Below are 22,744 nucleotides of genomic sequence, written 5' to 3' on the forward strand. Positions count from 1 at the left end.
GTTCTCCCTCCGTAGACTGTGAGCCCCATGTGTCCGACCTGATTATCTTGTATCTTCCCCAGCCTCAGTACAGAGCTTGGCACAGAGTAAGTGCTTAACAAATACCGCAAATATTATTTATTTATAAATATATTTATTTATTTATATTATTTATCATTTAATATTATTTCACCTTTCGGTCTTGTCTTTTCCTACCTTAACAGAGAGCTCTGCGGTTCAGGGAGTTAATTGGGAGAGTTTTAAAACACCATCCCGCTATTGATCCTGTTCCCAAATATCTCTCCCCCTCTAGACTGTAAGCTTGTTGTGGGCAGGGACCTATCAACTCTGTGGTATTTTACTCTCCCAAGCCCTTAGTACAGTGCTCTGCACACAGTAAGCGCTCAATAAATTTTACTGATTGTTTGATTGGAATGTGTCTGTTAACACTGTTGTACTCTCCCAAGCGCTTAGTATAGTGCTCTGCACATAATAAGCATTCAATAAATACCATTGATTGATTGGTTAGTTGATTGGTTGACATAGACTTGCAGTTGAAGACATTGCCAAGAGCCAAGGCAGCCAAATTAGGTTTAGCTGGTTCAAACCCAGCTCTCGTTTGAGTCAGCAAACATGAAATAATGATGTCTGATATTACCATAACAGTACCTATGACACATTATATATATTTCATATATATATGGGCATTAAATGGTGGAATACATATTGAAGAAGATGATTTGTACGTTGAGAAAACAGACTTTGTTGAATGTTAGGAAAATATTTGGTCACGTCAATCTGCATTTGAAAACAATTTTCAAAGGCAGAGATGAGATAGGTATGATCTAGTTCAGCTCATTTATTCAATTGCAACTCCTAGCTGGAACTGGGGACAATGGGGCCATGAGCTGAAAATTATCTGGGGGGCAGGGGGGGAGCGTTCCTTTTTCTGGCCCTTGTGGCCAGGGATTTTGTCTATGAATTCTACTGTATTGTTCTCTCCCAAACGCTTAGTACACTGCTCCCCACACAGTAGGAGCTCAGTACCTTGAGAAACAGAGTAATTTACTGGTTAATGGCCGGGCCTGGGAGTCAGCAGGACCTGAGTTAGATCTAATCCAGGCTCTGCCAAATGTCTGCTGTGTGACCTTGGGCAAATTGCTTCACTGCTCTCAGCCTTCTAGACTGTGAGCCCACTGTTGGGTAGGGACTGTCTCTATATGTTGCCAACTTGTACTTCCCAAGCACTTAGTACAGTGCTCTGCACACAGTAAGTGCTCAATAAATACGATTTATTGATTGATTGATTCAGTTACTTCCTCTGGAAATTGGGGATGAAGACTGTGAGTCCCTTGTGGGACAGGGACTGGGTCCCACCTGATTAGCTTGTATCTACCCCAGGGCTTAGAACAGTGCCTGGCATATAGTAAGTGCGTAACAAGTACCATTAAAAAAAAACACCTTTGGTTGATTGAAAGGGATGTGGAAGGCGGGACACGGTTTGGGAGCATCTTTTGGCTCCGATTTGCCTTTCCATTCTCCCTTTCTTCCCTGCCCGATCTCCTCATATCAGATCCTGTCAGATCTCTGGAATCTCCTGAAATGTCTTCCGTTGTCTCTCCCAGACAGGTAGAGAGAGGTAACCCCCCCATCGGTTGGTTTCTAGAGAAAGCATTGTCCTAGCCCTCAACTGAAAACCAACCACTCTGGGTGACCACTCTCACCACCCAAGACTTCGTTCCTGTTTCCGTCCCAGATCACTCCTGCCGTACTTCCTACTGACCAGTAGTAATCATGGTATTTGTTAAACGCTTACTATAGGCCGACCTCTGTGCTAAGTGCTGGGGTAGGTACTAGGTAATCAGGCTAGACACAATCCGCTTAACTGATTATGGAATCAATCCATCAATGGTATCTGTTTGCTGTGTGACCTGGGACAAGTCACTTCACTTGGATGTGCCTCAGTCACCGCATCTGTAAAATGGGGATTTAGACTGTGAGCTTCACATGGGACAGGGACTGAGTCTAACCTGATGAGCTTGTATGTACCCCATTGCTTAGTACAGTGCCTGGAGCATAGTAAGCACTTAACAAACACCATAAAAACTCGTCATTAATGTCTGCACATCAGGAATCTTGGACCCTTCATTCACCCCATCCTCAGGCCCACAGCATTCATGCCCATATCCGTAAGCCCGGAGTGGAAAGAGATTGTCTCTTTGTATTGCTGAATTATACTTTCCAAGTGCTTAGTACAGTGCTCTGCACACAGTAAGTGCTCAACAGATACAGTGGAATGAATGCTGTCATCTCCTCCAAGAGGCCTTCCCTGACTAAGCCCTCCTTTCCTCTTCTCCCACTCCCTTCTGCGTCACCCTAACTTGCTCCCTTTACTCATCCCCCCTCCCCGCCCCACACCGCTTGTGTCCATATCTGCCATTTCTTTACTCATATTAATGTTTGTCTCCCCCTCTAGACAGTAAGCTCATTGTGAATAGGGAATGTGTCCGTTTATTGTTATATTGTACTCTCCCAAGCACTTAGTATGTTGCTCTGCACACAGTAAGTGCTCAATAAAAATGATTGAAGGATTGAATCAATCCCTGTCCCACAAGGGGCTCACAGTTTTAAGTAGGAAGACTATTTGGTTTTTGGTCTACAATTTTTAGATGAGGAACCTGAGGCCCAAAGAGGTTAAGCGACTGGCCCAAGGTCACACCGCAGGCAAGTGGCAGAGCTAGTCTAGACTTTCCCAAACTGTTCCAGGCAACAATAGAATAGACCATTCTCCATTTTATCCCCAGATGCTATAATCCTATTTTGGTGCGTCAAATCCGGTCTGGTGCAACAAATCAGTGGTCTTTTACCTCTCAATATTTCCCATTTAAAGATTAATTGCCAGCGTCCCAAAGGAAGCACTGTAACTTCTAAAATCACCTACTCTCAACTGGTAGCAGCTCCTCATTGCAATCTGTTTGGCTTTATCTTATTATCGACCATCAATGTCAAAACAGCTTCAGCAACTCATCTGCTTCAGAAAGGGCACTGCTAAAGCCAACAGCTACTGACAGTCCATAAAGCCGTCAGACTGTTTCCTGTGCTACTGCTCTGCTGCAGTTGCTCCTGTCAGTAGCCCTAAACTAAGATGAAACACTAAAATATGCTCTAGACTTTCGTTCAAATTCCAAAGAAAGCACAGTCTACTTGGACAAGACATACAGGTTCCCCTGACTGGGAAGCAGGGAGGCCTTTGTGCTTGTTGTGGTCAGGGAATGTGTCTGTTTGCTCTTCTGTTGTACTCTCCCAAACACTTAGTACACAGAACGTGCTCAATAAATATGATTGAATGAATGAATGGTGGTCCTCTAGACTGTAAGCTCGCTGTGGTCAGGGAATGTGTCTGTTTATTGTTGTGTTGTACTCTCCCAAGTGCTTAGTACAGTGCTGTGCACACAGTAAGTGCTCAATAAATGTGATTGAATGAATGAATGTGTGCATGGTGAGAAGAACATGGGCTGGGAGTCATGAGCTATTCCCAGCCCTGCCCTTGATCTGCTGTGTGACTCTGGGCAGGTCGCTTATCCTCTCTGGGCCGTAGATTCCCCATCTGTAAAATGGAGATAAGATACCTGTGCTCCCTTCTTCTTATTCATTCATTAAATCATATTTATTGAGCGCTTACTGTGTGCAGAACACTGAACTAAGCGCTTGGGAAGTACAGATCGGCAACATAGTCTGTGAGCCCTTGGGTGGGATGGGGACCGAGTCCGATCTGATTATTTTGAATTTACCCAGTGTTTAGCGCAGTTCTCTAGTCCACAGTAAATGCTTCTGAGAACTTAGTACAGTGCTGTGCACACAGAAAGATGTAGATTCCCCATCTGTAAAATGGAGATAAGATACCTATGCTCCCTTCCTCTTATTCATTCATTAAATCATATTTATTGAGCGCTTACTGTGTGCAGAGCACTGAACTAAGTGCTTGGGAAGTACAGATCGGCGACATAGTCTGTGAGCCCCTGGGTGGGATGGGGACCGAGTCCGATCTGATTATTTTGAATTTACCCAGTGTTTAGCGCAGTTCTCTAGTCCACAGTAAATGCTTCTGAGAACTTAGTACAGTGCTCTGCACACGGAAAGACTCAGCACATTCCATTGATTTGTGATTCCTTGATAATTTCCATAAACAATAGGTGGGAGGGTTACGGCATTGCTCTAACACCCGGGGTTCTATTCGTGGCTCTGCAGCTTGACTGCTGCGTGATGTTGGGCCAGTCACTTCACTTCTCTGGGCCTCAGTTACCTCATCTGTAAAATGGGGATTCAGTCTGTGAGTCCCATGTGAGACAGGGACTGTGTCCACCTTGATTAGCTTGCATCAATCCCAGCACTTAGAACAGTGCCTGGCACATAGTGAACACTTAAGAAATGCCATTAAGAAAAATTCCTCCATCTCCAGAATTTCATTCATTCATTCAGTCGTATTTATTGAGCACTTACTGTGTGCAGAGCACTGTACTAAGTGCTTGGGAAGTATAAGTTGGCAACATATAGAGACGGTCCCTACCCAACAACGGGCTCACAGTCTAGAAAATTTCAAGTTGAGTTTTCAGAACAGAGCAGAACTGTATTCTTTCATCTATTTTTGCTTACATAATTGAAATCAATTTTCTCGTCTGAAGGACTCAGGTTCTCCAAAACGCATTGCCCCTTACGGTTGAGTTAACTCTCCCCAGGAAGTTTTATTTTACAAAGAGTCTGTTAGTGCCACTTGGGTTTTGCCACTCAATGAGTTTAGCACTTAGCAGTCTTTGAGGAAGAGACAGCTCTTTACTTGGGCAGGGTAGGAGGAGGGAGGGTGTTTCAGGCCAGAGGCAGGATGAGGGTGAGAGGTCAGCAGTGAGATGGGCAAGACTGAGGTACAGTTAGTAGGCTGGCATTAGAGGAGCAAAGTGTAAAGGCTGGGTTGTAATAGAAGAGTAGTGAGGTGAGGTAAGAGGGGGAAAGGTAATTGAGTGCTTTAAAGCTGATGGTAAGGAGTATCTGTGCAGAGGTGGTTGGGCAACCACTGGAGGTTCTTGACATGGGGGGAAACACGGCCTGAACTTTTTTGAAGAAAAATGATCCGGGCAGCAGAGTGAAGTGTGGACTGGAGTGGAGAGAGAAAGGAGGCAGGGAGTTTGGCATGGTGTCGGATATGGTAATCAAGGTGGGATAGGATAAGGATGGGATAGAGAAGCAGCTTGGCTCAGTGGAAAGAGCCCGGGCTTTGGAGTCAGAGGTCATGGGTTCAAACCCCGGTTCTGCCAATTGTCAGCTGTGTGACTTTGGGCAAGCCACTTAACTTTTCTGTGCCTCAGTTACCTCATCTGTAAAATGGAGATTAAGACTGTGAGCCCCCCGTGGGACAACCTGATCACCTTGTAACCTCCCCAGTGCTTAGAACAGTGCTTTGCACATAGTAAGTGCTTAATAAATGCCATCATTATTATTATTATAAGTGATTGGTCTAATATGGTAGCAGTTTAGGTGGAGAGGAAACAGCGGATTTTAGCACTGTTGTGGAGGTTGAACCAACAGGATGTAGTGATAGATTGAATATGTGGGTTGAATGACAGTGAGCATTCAAGGATAATGCTAAGGATTTGGGCTTGTGAGATAAGGAGGTTAGTGGTGCTGTCTACAGTGATGGAAAAGTCATGAGGAGGACAGGGTTTGGGTGGGAAGATAAGGAGTTCTTGTTTTAGACATGTGACGTTTGAGGTGACGGCAGGACATTCAAGTAGAGATGTCTCGAAGGCAGCAGGAGATGTGAAATTAAACAGAGGGAAAGAGATCAGGACTGGAGATGTAGCTTTTGATGGAGAAGCAGCGTGGTTCAGTGGAAAGAGCCCGGGCTTGGGAGTCAGAGGTCGTGGGTTCTAATCCCGCCTCCGCCACTTGTCAGCTGTGTGACTTCGGGCAAGTCACTTAACTTTTCTGTGCCTCAGTTCCCTCATCTGTAAAATGGGGATTAAGACTGTGAGCCCCACATGGGACAACCTGATCACCTTGTAACCTCCCCAGCGCTTAGAACAGTGCTTTGCACATAGTAAGTGCTTAATAAATACCATCACCATCATCATCGTCATCATTCGGGAATCATCTGCATAGAGGTGGTAATTGAAGCCGTGGGAGCGATTGAGTTCTCCAAGGAATTGGGTGTAGGTGGAGGTGGGGGTGCAGAACTAAACCTTGAGGGACAGCCACAGTTCATTCATTCATTCAGTTGTATTTATTGAGCACTTACTGTGTGCACAGCATTGTACTAAGGGCTTGGGAGAGTATAAAGCAACAATAAACAGACACATTCCTTGCCTACAACTAGCGTACTTTCTAGAGTGGAGGGAGACAGACATTAATATAAATAAATAAATAAATGACAGATATGTAGATAAGTGCTGTTGGGATGGGGGAAGAGCAAAGGGGAGCAAGTCAGGGTGACACAGAAGGAAGTCGGAGAAGAGGGGGTGGGACTGTGAGCCCTACATGGGACAACCTGATTACCTTATATCTACCCCAGCGCTTAGAACAGTGCTTGGCACAGAGTAAGTGCTTAACAAATACCATAATTATTATTATTACATAGTAAGCACTTAACAAATGCCACAGTTATTGTTATTGTCATCATCAGTGTTCGGCAAACAGTAAGTGCTTAACAAATATCATCATCATTATCATAAGAATGTATCACCACATTTGTTTCATATATTTTTTTCTAACAGTTTTCCTCTTCCTTTGCTCTTCCAGCTTTTAAATCTGCCCCCCGCCTCCCCAGAAGGTGCCCCTGGGGGTGATCGCACCCCCCAGAGGTTGCAGGGGTGCTGCAGGGAGAGAGGGGAGGAGAATTGGTGGGCGGACCCTGGGGAAGGAACTAGGCAGAAGCAGTGCAGGTGGTTCAGGTAGCAGCTTTCCACACAGATAATTAATGTGTACAAGTAGCTGCTAATTGCACATTTCAGGAATGATTTATGAGGTGGCAGAGAGGAAAGAGGGACACAATCTAATTTAGTTGGAAACCCCTGCCATTCATACAATGGTATCAGCACAGCTGTGAGATGGGACATGATTAATGAATAATGCCCAGCCATTCTAAAGGCTGCTGTGGCGATGACACATTTGTCAGAAGAGCAAAATGGTTCTTAGAGGTCCGGTCAGCTGAAGATTAGGGATTTATTTTGTGTAATAGTTGGGTAGAAGTTTCAATACCACTCTGTTTCTGAAGTAACTGGTTTATGGTTACCAAATGGATTGTTGCTTAGCAAGGGCTCTTTGGTGCATAATTAGGATAACGATTTGAAAGCTAGGTAAGGTTTGTTATCTTGTATCTTATATGACTTGTGAATGTCTCCTTTGAGCCCCTGCTTTTCACTCAGTATCTTGACTGAGGCACGGAATGCCGTGCGGAACACGATTTAGGCGCTTTGTTATTCTGAAAGTGACCCCAAAACACACAAAGAACCCTCCCACATACAATCTTGGAGTTTCAGGAAGTGTCTTGTTCGAGCATCTATCTTGTCACTTGACTTGTTTCCCTTGACAAACAAAACCGTTTCTTATGCAATTTTAAATGACCTAAAGGATGCTAATCAAAGGTCTTATTCATTAGGGGGTTCTTAGGGAATAGAAGCATATGTGTATTTCCCTCAAAGAATGGAGCTGTTTGTCTTTGGTTTATTAATCCAGACCTGCCCATTTCACCATGTGTGAAGCAGTCCACCTTTTCTGCCCATAATGTACTGATGTCTCTCTCCCCCTCTCTAGACTGTGAACCCATAGATTGTCAGGGATTGTCTCTCTTTATTGCTGTATTGTACTTTCCAAGCATTTACTACGATGCTCTGCACACAGTAAGTGCTCAATAAATGCAATTGAATTGAATTAATAATGTGAGTGTTTTAGAACAAAACCAAGAGAGTGAACGTCCTAAGGATTTTGCACTGTGTGGCATTAACTCATCGAGTCTCCAACTAGATGAGACACAACTGAACGGCAGAAAATGATTTTGATTCTCTCTTTCTCCTTCCAGCTTTTAGAATTTGACAAAGAGCTGTCGGTCTTTAAAGACAAATTGTATGAACTGGACATCTCATTTCCTCCCAGGTAAGTGAGCCCTCGCCCGCGGGCATAGCAGCCAAGGGCACTTCTCTGTCCTGTGGAGGAACTGGCTGGGCAGGGGTTGGGAAAGACAGAGATGGGCCTGAGCTACGGCTGAGCCTCAACCGGGAGCGCGGCAAGAAGCAGCCTCGGTAGCATTCGTTCTGATGCTCTGCGGGAACCGGTGTCAGGGTACCTGGAAACAGGAATGGGTATGAGAGAGACAGTTGTCCCAGGAGCAAGAATGTGTGGCTCTAGGAGCAGGAGCAGCTTTGGGAATGAGAGGGGCCATGGGAATTGATATTGATAACTGTTGGAGTCCCTCAAAGTTCAGTTCTGGGTCCCCTTCTATTCTCCATTTAACACCCACTTCCTCAGACAACTCTTTTGCTCCCATGGCTTCAAATCCATCATTATTATCCCAGCTCTATGCGGATGATAACCAAATCTCCATCTCCAGCCCTGATATCTCTCCCTCTCTGCTGTCTCGCATTTCCTCTTGCCTTCAAGACATCTCTACTTGGATGTCCTCCCGTCACCTCAAGCTTAACATGTCCAAAACTGAACTCTTTATCTTCCCACCCAAACCCTGTTCTCCCCATGACTTTCCTGTAACTGTAGACGGCACCACCATCCTTCCTGTCTCACGAGGCCAGAACCTTGGCATTATCTTCATTCATTCATTCATTCAATTGTATTTATTTAGCGCTTACTATGTGCAGAGCACTGTACTAAGTGCTTGGGAAGTACAAGTCGGCAGCATATGGAGATGGTTGACTCCTTTCTCTCTTTCAACTCACAAATTCAATCCTTCACTAAATACTGTCAGTCCCGCCTTCACAATATCACTAAATCCGCCCTTTCCTCTCCATCCAACTGCTACCATCGTTTATACAGTGACTCATCCTATCCTGCCTGGATGACTGCATCAGCCACTTTGCTGACCTCCCAGCCTGCTGTCTCTCCCTATTCTAGTCCTTACTTCACTCTCTTGCCTGGATCATTTTTCTACAGAAATGTTCAGGACACCTCTTCCCACTCCTCAAAAAACTCTAGTGGCTGCCCATCCATCTCCACAATGAGCAGAAACTCCTTATCATCGACTTTAGAGCAGTCACTGCGACCTCCTACTTCACCTCCCTACTCTCCCACTACAACTCAGCCCGCACACTTCGCTCCTCTGTAGCCAACGTTTTCATGTTGCCTCGATCTCATCTATCTCACCACCAACCTCTTACCTACGTCATGCCTCTGGCCTGGAACGGCCTCAAATCCAACAGAAGATTACTCTCCCCTCTTCAAAGCCTTATTGAATGCACAACTCCTCCAGGAGGCCTTCCCTGAGTAAGCCCCTTTTTCCTCTTCTCCCACTCCCTTCTGTGTGCCCTGACTTGCTCCCTTTATTCATCCCTCCTCCCAGGCCCACAGCACTTACTTACATATCTGTAAATAAGTGCAAATGAATGAATCATTGAACAAATGGGAGTGGCAGTGGCTCTGGGAGCGAGAGTGTCTGTGGGAATGAGAGTGGCTGTGAGAGCTGGAGCGGATGTTAGAGCGGCAGCTGTGCTGAGCACAGGAGTGGATAATAATAATAATAATAATGATGGTATTTGTTAAGCACTTACTATGTGCCAAGCACTTTTCTGAGAGCTGAAGTAGATACAAGGTAATCAGCCTGTCTCACGTGAGGCTCACAGTCTTAATCCCCATTTTACAGATGAGGTAACTGAGGCACAGAGAAATTAAGTGGCTTGTCCAAGGTCACACAGCAGATAAGCAGTGGAGTGGATGTGGGTGTGGGAGCAAAAGGAATTTCTCTCTCACCATCTGAGGCTGCTAAACTCTAGACTGTCAGCTAGTTTTGGGCAGGGAATATGTCTGTTTATTATTATATTATACTCTCCCAAGCACTTAGTACAGTGCTCTGCACACAGTAAGCACTCAATAAACACCACTGACTGATTGACTGACCGATTGCCATTGCTCTCCTCGCTGGAATCCAGTGACTGCTACAAAGTCTCCAACGGCAGTAGAAAGGCCCAGACCTGAAGAAGCAGTCGCCTGTACCCAGCGTCATAAAGGATGCATGTTTTAACATGATACTGTCCTTTAGATTAATCCCTAAAGAGTAACTTAATTGAAAGTCACCTCATTTTAACTATTTCCCATATTTACTTCCGGCCTACTGTAGAGAGCTATCAGATATGAATATTCTGTTTGAATCACATCTTTCATTTAACTAAAATTGAAACCAGTTCTTATATGGTGGGTTTAAAGTTGACTCTGAAAATAAAACTTTTTTCCCAACGTTTGATGCTGCATTCTGCAGATTCTTGAAATATTTGCTGGCCCCACCGCTGTGAGAAGGGGATTAACTCTTTTGGTTCCGACAGCCTGAACCCTGTAGCGGTCTTAGGACCTCATGGTATATGCTTCAGACAGCATAGAACATCTAGTATCAAGAAAACTTGACAGGGAAAGGGAGTGGTCCAGAACACTGTTGGAAAAAGGCCCACAACCCCAAGCTGAGGACTGAGAGAAAGAATTTGACCCTCTCTTTTGCCTGGCATTCCCTCTCTTTTCACATCTAACAAACTGTTGTTATCCCCATCTTCAAATCCCTTCTAAAATCACATCTTGTCAAGAAGGCCTTCCCTGACTGATATCTCATCTCCCCACACTTTTTTATGGTGTTCATTAAGTGCTTAGTATGTGCCAGGCAGTGCACTAAGCGCTGGGATAGATACAAGCTAATCAGGTTGGACACAGTCCAAGTACCACATGGGGCTCACAGTCGTAAACCCCATTGTTCAGAGAAGTGAAGCGACTTGCCCACGGTCATACAGCAGACAAGATTAGAACCCAGGTCCTTCTGACTCCCTGCCATGTGCTCTGGATCAGTGGTAAGAGCCCGGGCTTTGGAGTCAGAGGTCATGGGTTTGAATCACAGCTCTGCCAATTGTCAGCTGTGTGACTTTGGGCAAGTCACTTAACTTCTCTGTGCCTCAGTTCCCTCATCTGTAAAATGGGGATTAAGACTGTGAGCTCCCCGTGGGACAACCTGATCACCTTGTAACCTCCCCAGCGCTTAGAACAGTGCTTTGCACATAGTAAGCGCTTAATAAATGCCATTATTATTATTATTATTATTATCCTCTAGGGCATGCTGTTTCCCTAACCCTTTTCCCCATCCTACTGCCCTTCAGCACTTTCACATCACCGAAACTCTTGGACACTCACAGCCTATATTCAATCAGTCAATCAGTCAGTCATATTATTGAGCACTTTTTGTGTGCAGAGCACTGTACTAAACACTTGTGTTCTAATCTTTATACTTCATTGACTCCAATAATCGTAACAATAATTAATATTTATGACAGTTGTTAATTGCTTATTCTGTGTCAAGCACTGTACTGAGCTCTGGGGAAGCAGTGTGGCTTAGTGGAAAGAGCCTGGGCTTGGGAATCAGAGGTAGTAGGTTCTAATCCCGGTTCTGCCGCTTGTCACCTGTGTGACTTTGGGCAAGTCACTTAACTTCTCTGGGCCTCAGTTCCCTCATCTGTAAAATGAGGATGAAGCCTGTGAGCCCTGTGTGGGACACCCTGATTACCTTGTATCTATCCCATCGCTTGGAACAGTGCTCTGCACATAGTAAGTGCTTAACAAATGCCATCATCATTATTATTATTATTATTAGATACAAGATAGGCAGTACGGACAGAGTTCTTGTCCCACATGAGCTCAGAATCTAAGAGGGAGGGGGAACAGGCGTTGGATCCCCATTTTACAAATGAGAAAAATGAGACAGAGAAATTAATTTACTCGTCGAGGGTCATACAGCAAGCAAATGGCAGAGCCAGGATTGAGTGACACCCTTGACTCCTTCAGGGCACAGATCATGTCCATTAATTCTTCGGGTCTGTAAATTCTATTGTATTCTCCCAAGCATTTAGTACTGTGCTCTGCACACAGTAGGTGCTCCGTAAGTACTGTTGACATTGATTAACTGAATCTGCTATCTGCTAAATTTGCTTAGAAATCCAGAGATGTTTATTAAGGTGTGAAAGATGCATTACGGGGTTTGACTAATCTGAAACCATATTGGAACCCATGGTCAATTAGTGCAGGGTGCCCATTTCTGATAACTGATCTGTTCTTATGCTCCTTTCAAGCAGCATAGTCTAGTGGGTAGAGCATAGGCCTAGGAATAAGAAGGACCTGGGTTCTAATTCTGCCTGTGCCACGTCTGCTGTGTGACCTTGGGCAAGTCACTTCACTTCTCTGTGCCTCTGTTACCTCATCTTTAAATGGGGATTAAGACTCTGCGAGCTCCACATGGGACAGGGACTTTGTTCAACCTTGATAACCTTATGTCTACCCCGCAAGTGCAGTGCCTGGTACTTAGTAAGTGCTTAATAAGTGCCACAATTAAGGGCTGTTCATTCCTTGGCAGCCATCCTGCTTTTAGTTCACACCTCCTGCTGAGAGCAAAGCTCATGTAAAATGAGGTGGCAACAGTTAACCATCCCAGGCAAAATCAAGATTCTGTACTGTGCTTCCTCCTATACTGAACCAGAAACTTAGGGAATAGAGAGAAACCCTCTTTAAATCCTGCCTCTTCCAACGGATCTTCCCCAATTAATTCCTAAACATCCCGAGTTATAGAAACATGACAAACCACCTCCAGTACTTATGTATTATTTATTAGATAAGCAGCGTGGTTTAATGGAAAGAGCCTGGGCTTGGGAGTCAGAGGTCATGGGTTCTAATCCTGGTTCCACCACTAATCAGCTGTGTGACTTTGGGCAAGTCACTTGACTTCTCTGTACCTCAGTTACCTCATCTGTAAAATGGGGATTAAGACTGTGAGCCCCACATGGGACAGACAGCCTGATGGCCTTGTATCTCCCCCAGTGCTTAGAACAGTGCTCGGCACACAGTAAGTGCTTAACAAATGCCATTATTTTTATTATTATTATTATTATTATTATTATGTATCCATTTGTACCCATCTTCAGCACTTGAGCAGATTTGTGTATTCAATTGTATATTTAATTATTTTTTTCTTATTAACTCTACTTGTAAATGTTCTTATGTTTCTCCCCTGGTTTTTTTTTTTGTGTGTTTTGTTTTAATGATATGTGTTAAGCGCTTACCATGTGCCAAGCACTGGATTAAGGGCTGGGGTAGATACAAAATAATCCGGTCGAACGCAGCCCATGTCCCACAAGGGGCTCCCTGACTTAATCCCCATTTTACAGATGAGGTAACTGAGGCAAAGAGAAGTGAAATGACTTGCCCAAGGTCACACAGCAGACAAGTGGGGAACCCAGGTCCTCTGACTCCCGGGCCTGTGCTCTTTCCACTAAGCCACGCTTCTTCTGTTAGAATGGAAGCTCTTTGTGGCAGGAATCATTTCTTGTGCACCTGTTTTACTTTCACAATCCCTCAATAAAGTACGTTGTACCTACTACTGCTACTATTATGATTACAAGTAATAATAATAATGATGGTATTTGTTAAACTCTTACTATGTGCCAAGCACTGTTCTAAGCACTGGGGTAGATATGAGGTTATCAGGTTGTCCCATGTGGGGCTCATAGTCTTAACCCCCATTTTCCAGATGATGTAACTGAGACACGGAGAATAATAATAATAATGATGGTATTTGTTAAGCTCTTACTATGTGCCAAGCACTGTTCTAAAGTCGTGACTTGCCCAAAGTCACACAGCTGACAAGTGCCAGAGCCGGGATTAGAACCCACCACCTCCGATTCTCAAGCCCGGGCTCGTGCCACTAAGCCATACTGCTTTTCTAGTAGTGTTAGTATTCTCCTTTCCCTTCTAAAGGAGGGATTCCGGAGGCAGAGTATTAGAAGCAATAGTAGTGGCAGTTGTAAGGGTGGTAGTAGTAGGAGTAGTAGTTGTATAGTAGCACAGAACTCGTTGTGGGCAGGGATTGTCACTTTTATTGTTGTATTTTACTTTCCCGAGCGCTTAGTACAGTGCTCTGCATACAGTAAGCACTTAATAAATACCATTGAATGAATGAATGAGTGCCCCCTAAGTGCAGCGACCATATGAGAAGCAGCATGGCTTAGTGGCAAGAACCCGGGCTTGGGAGTCAGAGGACGTAGGTTCTAATCCCGGCTCTGCCACTTGTCTGCTGTGTGACTTTGAGCAAGTCACTTAATTTCTCTGAGCCTCAGTTCCCTCATCTGTAAAATGGGGATTAAGACTGTGAGACCCATGTGGGACAACCTGATTACTTTGTATCTACTCCACCACTTAGAATAGTGCTTGGCACATAGTAAGTGCTTGACAAATACCGTAATTATTATGAGGCTCTTGGGAAGAACAGAATAAAGATGTGACACATTCCCTGCCCTCAAGGACCTTGTAATCTAAAAGTGAAGATAAATTATTTATTCATTCATTCATTCAATCGTATTTATGGTCATTCATTCATTCATTCAGTCGTATTTATTGAGCGCTTACCGTGTGCAGAGCACTGTACTAAGCACTTGGGAAGTACAAGTTGGCAACATATGGAGATGGGTTCTAATCCCAGCTCCATCACTTGTCAGCTCTGTGACTTTGGGCAAGTCACTTAACTTCTCTGAGCCTCAGTTCCCTCATCTGTAAAATGGGGATTAAGACTGTGAGACCCACATGGGACAACCTGATTACTTTGTATCTACCCCACTGCTTAGAATAGTGCTTGGCACATAGTAAGTGCTTGACAAATACTATAATTATTTTTAGGCTCTTGGGAAGAACAGAATAAAGACGTGACACATTCCCTGCCCTCAAGGAGCTTGTGATCTAAAAGTGAAGATAAATGATTTATTCATTAATTCAGTCGTATTTATGGTCATTCATTCATTCATTCAATCGTATTTATTGAGCGCTTACTGTGTGCAGAGCACTGTACTAAGCGCTTGGGAAGTACAAGTTGGCAACATATAGAGACGATTCTAATCCCGGCTCTGCCACTTGTCAGCTGTGTGACTTTGGGCAAGTCACTTAACTTCTCTGAGCCTCAGTTCCCTCATCTGTAAAATGGGGATTAAGACTGTGAGCCCCACGTGGGACAACTTCATCACCTTGTATCCCCCCAGCACTTAGAACAGTGCTTGGCACATACTAAGCACTTAACAAATGCCATCATTATTATTATTTTTTTATTTATTTGTTGAGCGCTTACTGTGTGCAGAGCAATGTATTAAGTGCTTGGGAAAGTACTGAACCACAGTAAACAAGTAGCAGTGGCAAATCTAGGGCTTTCAACCTAATACTCATTCAGTCTTATTTATTGAGCACTTACTGTGTGCAAAGCACTGTATTAAGTACTTGGGAGAGTACAGTATAACAACAGACAGACCAATTCCTGTCCACAATGAGCTACAATATGTGAAGAGGTGAAAATTTCAACATTCTCTGTGCCTCACTTTCTTCATCTGTTAAATGGGGATAAAAGAACTCATCGCCCCTATTAGGGCACCCATGTGAATCTACCACAGCACTTAATACAGCGTTTAGCACATAGTAAGCCCTTAAACACATACCTCCATCATTAATGCCTGCAGAAAAACACTAACAACAAGAAGCAGATAGTAGGCTATTTTCCCAAAGTGCCAGTGGCGGAAAGAGTAAACTTCAGTGATGAATCCACCAGACCCTTCAAATGGCTTCTTAATCCTCTCATTTTGCAAGTGTATGATCCCACCCATTTCTTCATCCTCTGTCTCAGATTTGATAGGCAGAAATGGAAAAGAAGTCAGGGGGCAAAGTGAAGAACAGTGCTTAATGGACATGTCACTGTCAGAAAAGGGCTCGGAGAGGTTGGGAAGAGCCCTCCCCGTGACAGGGACAGAGCGAAAACAGATCCACCACACTGCCAAAAGATGACTTTAAAATCCATGTCAGGATTCTCTTTTCCAGCCAGAATTAAAGAGACAGGTGGGTTTCAGGCACTCATCTTTGTGTCGCTGTAGACCAATCCTCTCAACGGCAAAAGGAATTTTAGTCATTCAGAGACTAGTAATTTGTCATCAAGTGAGGAATAGCCCAGGACTCAAGATCAGTAACGAGCACCCTAGCAAGTTCTCCACTTTGAGCTTCACTCCTCCCCCAGTCCCACCACAATTATGTAAAGCAATGTGGCTAGTGGAAAGACCCTGGGCCTGGGACTCAGAAGGGCATGAGTTTTAATCCCAGCTTCCCTACATGTCTGCTCTGTGACCTTGGGAAAGTCACTTCACTTCTCTGGGCCACAGTTACCTCATCTGTAAAATGGGGATTAATGACTGTGTGTCCCATGTGGGACACCCTGATTGCCTTGTATCTACCCCAGCGCTTAGAACAGTGCTTGGCACATAGTAAATGCTTAACAAATACCATCATTCTTTATTAATATTAATAATAATTACAATAGCAATAATAATAATTGTGGTATTTGTTAAGAGCTTGGTATGTGCCAGGCACTGTAAGAAGCACTGGGGTGGGTACAAGAAAATTGGGTGATTTATTCATTCATTCATTCAATCATATTTATTGAGTGCTTATTGTGTGCAAAGCACTGTATTAAGCACTTGGGAGAGTACAATACAATAACAAATGGACACATTTTAATGTCTGCCTCCTCCTCTAGTCTGTAAACTCCTCGTGGGCAGGGCTGGGTTATGCTTACTCTTTTGTATTGTACTCCCAAGCACTTAGTAGAGTGCTTTGTACACAGTAAATGCTGTGGGACCTTGGGCAAGTCACTTAGCTTCTCTGTGCCTCTGTTACCTCATCTGCAAAATAGGGATTAAGATGTAGGCCTTCCCAGACTGAGCCCCCTCCTTCCTCTCCCCCTCCCCCTCCCCTCTGCCCTACCTCCTTCCCCTCCCCAGAGCACCTGTATATATGTTTGTACAGATTTATTACTCTATTTATTTTACTTGTACATATTTACTATTCTATTTTATTTTGTTAATATGTTTTGTTTTGTTGTCTCTCTCCCCCTTCTAGACTGTGAGCCCGTTGTTGGGTAGGGACTGTCTCTATATGTTGCCAACTTGTACTTCCCAAGCACTTAGTACAGTGCTCTGCACACAGTAAGCGGTCAATAAATACGATTGAATGAATGAATGAATGAATGACTGTGAGCCCCATGTAGGACCTAGACAGTGTCCAGCCTGGTTACCATGTATCTACCCCAGCGCTTAGAACAGTGCCTGACACATTGTAAGCACTTAACAAATACCATAAGAAAAGTATATCAGCAGAGATTCATTCATTCATTAATTCAATCGTATTTATTGAGTGCTTACTGTGTGCAGAGGACTGTAGTAAGCGCTTGGGAAGTACAAGTTGGCAACATATAGAGATGGTCCCTACCCAACAACGGGCTCACTGGGAGAAAAGAAATTAAAAATCCTACTTGTTAAGCACTTTGTGGCAAGCACTGTACTGAGTACTGAAGTAGTACAAGACACTAGCCACCCTCTGACCCTTCGCCTATATGTTGGCCTCTGGCCTGGAAAACCCTCCCTCCTCATATCCAACAGACATTTACTTTGTCAGTGTCAACAGACATTGACATTAGACAGTGACATTGACTCAAGTGCTTAGTACAGTGCTCTTCACACAGTAAGTGCTCAATAAATACGATTGAATGAATTGACTCCCCACCTTCAAAGCCTTATTGAAGGCCCATCTCCTCCAAGAGGCCTTCCCTGACTAAGCCCCAATTTTCCTCATCTCCCACTCCCTTCTATGTTGCCCTAACTTGCTCCCTTTGCTCTTCCCCCTCACAGCCCCACAGCACTTGTTTACAGATCTGTCATTTTATTTCTTTGTATTGGTGTTTGTCTCCCCCACTGTAGGCAGGGAATGTGACTGATTATTGCTGTACTGTACTTTCCCAAGCGCTTAGTACAGTGTTGTGCACACAATAAGCGCTCAGTAAATACGATTGAATGAATGAATGAATAAATGAATAAGATCATCAGGTCAGACACAGTCTCTGACCCATATGGGGCTTGCAGTGTGAGGGGAAGGATAATCCCCATTTTGCACATGAGATCATTAAGGTCCAGAGAAGTGAAGTGACTTACCCAACAGGCAAATGGTGGAGATGGGATTAGAACCCATGACCTTCTGACTCCCGGGCCCATGCTCTTTCTGTTATTCATTCAGTCAGTCAGTCAGTCATATTTATTGAGCACTTACTGTGTGCAGATCACTGTACTAAGTGCTTGGGAAGTACAAGTTGGCAACATATAAAGACAATCCCTACCCAACAACGGGCTCACAGTCTAGAAGGGGGAGACAGACAACAAAACAAAACATGTAGACACGTGTCAAAATCATCAGAACAAATAGAATTATAGCTACATGCCCGTCATTAACATAATAAATAGAATAGTAAATATGTACAAGTAAAATAAATAGAGTCATAAATCTGTACAAATATATACAAGTGCTGTGGGGAGGGGAAGGAGGTAGGGCAGGGGGTGGGGAGGAGGAGAGGAAAAAGGGGGCTCAGTCTGGGAAGGCCTCCTGGAGGAGGCTGCATTTCTTCTCATTAATAAGCACCTTGGGGACAGGAATTGCATCTACGACCTGTATTGTATTGTGTGTTCCCAAGTACTTAGTACAGTGCTCTGCACTCAATAAACACCACTAATTAATTGATTAATTGGTCTAGAACTCTGGAAGAGATGTGGTTCATGTGGTTCCCTTATCAGGAATCTTCACCAATGAAAAATTATTTTTCCCTAAAGCAAGAAATTTTGAATATATGTTTTCATCTTAAGCTTTATTTACTTGCTTACTTTGCCCTTCCTCTCTAGTAAGATTACTACTGGTTGTCCATCCTGTCTTCTAAATCTTCAGGACAGTTGTAAATTGCTAGAGAAATCAGGGTGATTGATCAATCAAAATGGCTTTAGAATTCCATTTAGTCAGTCAGTCGTATTTATTGAGCACTTATTGTGTGGCAGAGCACTGTACTAAGCGCTTGGAAGAGTACAATGCAACAATAAACTGACACATTCCCTACCGGCAATGAGCTTACCGTTTAGAGGAGGGGACAGACATTAATATAAATAAATACTAACTAATGATTTTACTTTCGTAGTGCACAGTGTACCGTAAATGTCAAGCCCTTTGCTAAGCGCTAAGGGTGGAAATAAAGGCCTCAGGTTGAATACCATCTGCAAAGTAAAAAGAGTTGGTTCTACTTTAAGCTTATTGGTATGCTTAGCTGCTCAGTGTGTAGATAGTAGATTGGTTTGTTCCATGCACACAAAGAGTTTCTTCATGAAGTTGGGAGAATGGTCTAAAGATGGTTTTTGCATGAGCCAAAGAAGGTGCCCCAATAGATGAGCATTTCAGTTGGAAACATAATTTAAGGATTGGCTGGATTAGTCAGCTGCACGTCCAAGAATGAAAGAGTGAGAAAAGCTAAAAGAAAATTGTTCCTTTCATCATCTTTGTCATTTTCTTTGTCATCAGTCTGTTGTGTCTCAACACTCTAATTGATCACAAGATCTCTGAATCCAAGTGGAAACATAAATTATGATTATGTTATTCAGTTGCAGCCTGCCACTCTTAACTCTCTGGCTATCGACCTCTTTCCCACGTCCTGCCTCTGGCCTGGAATGCCCTCCCTCTTCATATCCAGCTGAAAATGACTCTCCCCCTCTTCAAAACCTTATTGAAGGTACATCTCCTCCAAGAAGCCTTCGCTGACTAAGCCCTCCTTTTCTCATCTCCTACTCCCTTCTGCGTCACCCTGCCTTGCTCCCTTTATTCATCCTTCCTCCCAGCCCCACAGCACTTGTGTCCATATCTGTCATTTATTTATTTATATTAACTCCTGTCTCCCCCTCTAGACTGTAAGCTCGTTGTGGGCAGGGAATATGTCCTTTTATTGTTCTAATGTACTCTCCCAGGCATTTAGTATGGTAATAAGAATAATAATAATTATGGTATTTGCTAAGCGCTTACTATATGCCAAGCACTGTTCTAAGCACTGGGGTAGATACAAGGTAATCAGATTGTCCCACATGGAACAGTCTTAATCCCCATTTTACAGGTGGGGTAACTGAGGCACAGAGAAGTTAAGTGACTTGCCCAAAGTCACACAGCTGATAAGTGGCGGAGCCGGGATTAGAACCCACGACCTCTGACTCCTAAGCCTGGGCTCTTTTCACTAAGCCATGCTGCTTCTCCTAGTAAGAGTTCAGTAAATACGATTGACTGACTGACTTCCGCTTTTCAGTCCAGTCTCCCTCCAGTGCCAGCATCACCACAAAAAGGCTTCGCAAGTCAAATCCCCTTGCTGCCAAGCCTATTAATCTGAAGGCCTGTGACCAGGAGCACTGAACATGTTCCTTCTCCAAGGCAGCAGCCCCTTTTATTAGAATTAGCTTTTTCATGGCAGCTCAGATGTGAATCTCAAGTTATCTAGCAGCATTAGAAATTGAATTATTACCTTTCGAGGGTAGCGGGCCTTGTGCACATTAATCTCAACGGGGTCACCGCCACAGCTTGCCTTGTATCAATCTCAGGATCAGTGATTTTTTTTCCCCCAGAGAAGTTTCATTAACAGACATTCCTTATAATGAGAGTGAACGGAATTGTTTTTCTTCAATAACGGCGTTTTTTACTGTTCTCAATAGTCCGAGAGTATTTCACTTTTTATAGAATCAATCAATCAGTGGTATTTATTGAGTGCTTACTGTGCACAGAGCACTGTACTAAAGTGCTTGGGAGGATACAGTATAACAGAGTTGGAAGACACATTCTCTGCCCACAGGGAGCTTACATTCTAGAGTCAGTCAGTACAGTTTTCTGCACACAGTAAGCACTCAATAAATACGATTGAATTTATTCAACACTTACTCTCCAGGAGAAGGAAGTAGAGGTATGAATAATAATAATACCTATGGTATTTGTTAAGCGCTTACTATGTGCTAAGCACTGTTCTAAGCACTGGGGTAGATGCAGGGTCATCAGGTTATCCCACGTAGGGCTCACACTTTTAATCCCCATTTTACAGATGAGGTAACTGAGTCACAGAGAAGTTACTTGCTCAAGGCCACACAGCTGACAAGTGGGGCAGGCAGGATTAGAACCCACGTTGGGGCAGGCAGGATTAGAACCCACATCCTCTAACTACCAAGCCTGTGCTCTTTCCACTTAGCCACACTGCTTCCCTGCCCTCAAGGAGCTGACAATCTAGCAGGGAAGACAGACATCAAAATAAATATAGCTGAGACAACTGATGACAGAAGTTTGTACATAAGTGCCATATTCATTCATTCCTTCATTCAGTCATTTTTACTGAGCACTTACTGTAAAAAGCGCTTGGAAGAGTACAATGCAACAATAAACCGACACATTCCCTACCGGCAATGAGCTTACCGTTTAGAGGAGCGGACTGACATTAATATAAATAAATACTAACTAATGATTCTACTTTCGTAGTGCACAATGTACCGTAAATGTCAAGCCCTTTACTAAGCGCTAAGGGTGGAAATAAAGACCTCAGGTTAAATACCTTCTGCAAAATAAAAAGAGTAAAGAGTTGGTTCTCTTTATTGTCTCAGCAATAAAGAGAGACAATTCCTACCCACACCAGGCTTACAGTCTAGAAGGCGGGAGACAGACATCAAAACAAGTAAACAGGCATCAATATAAATAAATGGAATTATAGATATATACACATCAAAACAAATAAACAGGCATCAATAGAATTATAGATATGTACATATATATACAAGTGCTGTGTGGCAGGAGGAGGTGGGTAGAGCACAGGGAGCAAGTCAGGGTGACGCGGAGGGAAGGGGGAGCTGAGGAAAAGTTGGGGGGACTTAGGGGTAAAGCGCTTAGAGAGCTATATGTAAGGATTTCCAGCTTTGTTTAGATCTCATTTTAAAGTCTCAGGACACGTTTCCTAGTACTCTACTGTACTGAAAAAGATGATTTGACATTTTAAATTCATTATCTAGAGAGAGCGATCTGGCCATCCTTACATATCTTTTCCTTCAGTATGTATGGATATATGTACCCAATTCACAATTGCTCTATTTTTTAAGCCTTTCTTCCCAAATTTTTCAGATGTATTTTGAAGCTACACTTCTTAAATGAGAGTAATTTCTAAAATACAGGTTTGTTCCATTTTTGTCACAGTCTCAATTAACAAGTACCTCCTCCTGTCAGAGTGATGGAAGATTTACAGGCTGTATGAGACAAGGCAGCCTTTCTGTGAGCACAGTATCGCTAGAACAGTGGGTTCCACATTAGCCTTTTCAACCACCCATGGTGTCTTCTTCAAATAGGAAGCACAAGTGAGTGTGTGTGTGTGTGTGTCTATGTGTGGGTGGCATAGTGGGAAAGGAACTGGTCTGGGAGTCAGAGGACTTGGGTTCTAATCCCAGCTCTGTCACTGGTCGGCTCTGTCTCCTTAGGCAAGTCACTTAGCTTTGCTGGGCCTCAGTTTCCTCATCTGAATAAGCAGACTAATTACCTGTCCTCCCTCCTTTTTTTTAATAGTGTTTGTTAAGCGCTTACTATATGTTAGACACTGTACTAAGTGCCATTTTCAGTAATAATAATGAATGATAATTGT

The 22,744-nt window shown here is 43.6% G+C and overlaps 1 protein-coding gene across 1 annotated transcript in view; it reads left to right on the forward strand.

Annotated features, from left to right (window-relative positions):
- The window catches only part of INPP5A (inositol polyphosphate-5-phosphatase A), a 610,446-nt gene that overhangs the window by 545,693 nt on the left and 42,009 nt on the right, over positions 1–22,744 (forward strand). Inside the window, exon 12 of the mRNA XM_038744152.1 lies at positions 8,048–8,121. Coding sequence (XP_038600080.1) covers positions 8,048–8,121 — 74 coding nt within the window. The remainder of the gene's footprint in view (positions 1–8,047; positions 8,122–22,744) is intronic.

Source organism: Tachyglossus aculeatus, chromosome 3 (genome assembly GCF_015852505.1).
Source record: "Tachyglossus aculeatus isolate mTacAcu1 chromosome 3, mTacAcu1.pri, whole genome shotgun sequence".
In the NCBI taxonomy this organism is placed as follows: Eukaryota; Metazoa; Chordata; class Mammalia; order Monotremata; family Tachyglossidae; genus Tachyglossus; species Tachyglossus aculeatus.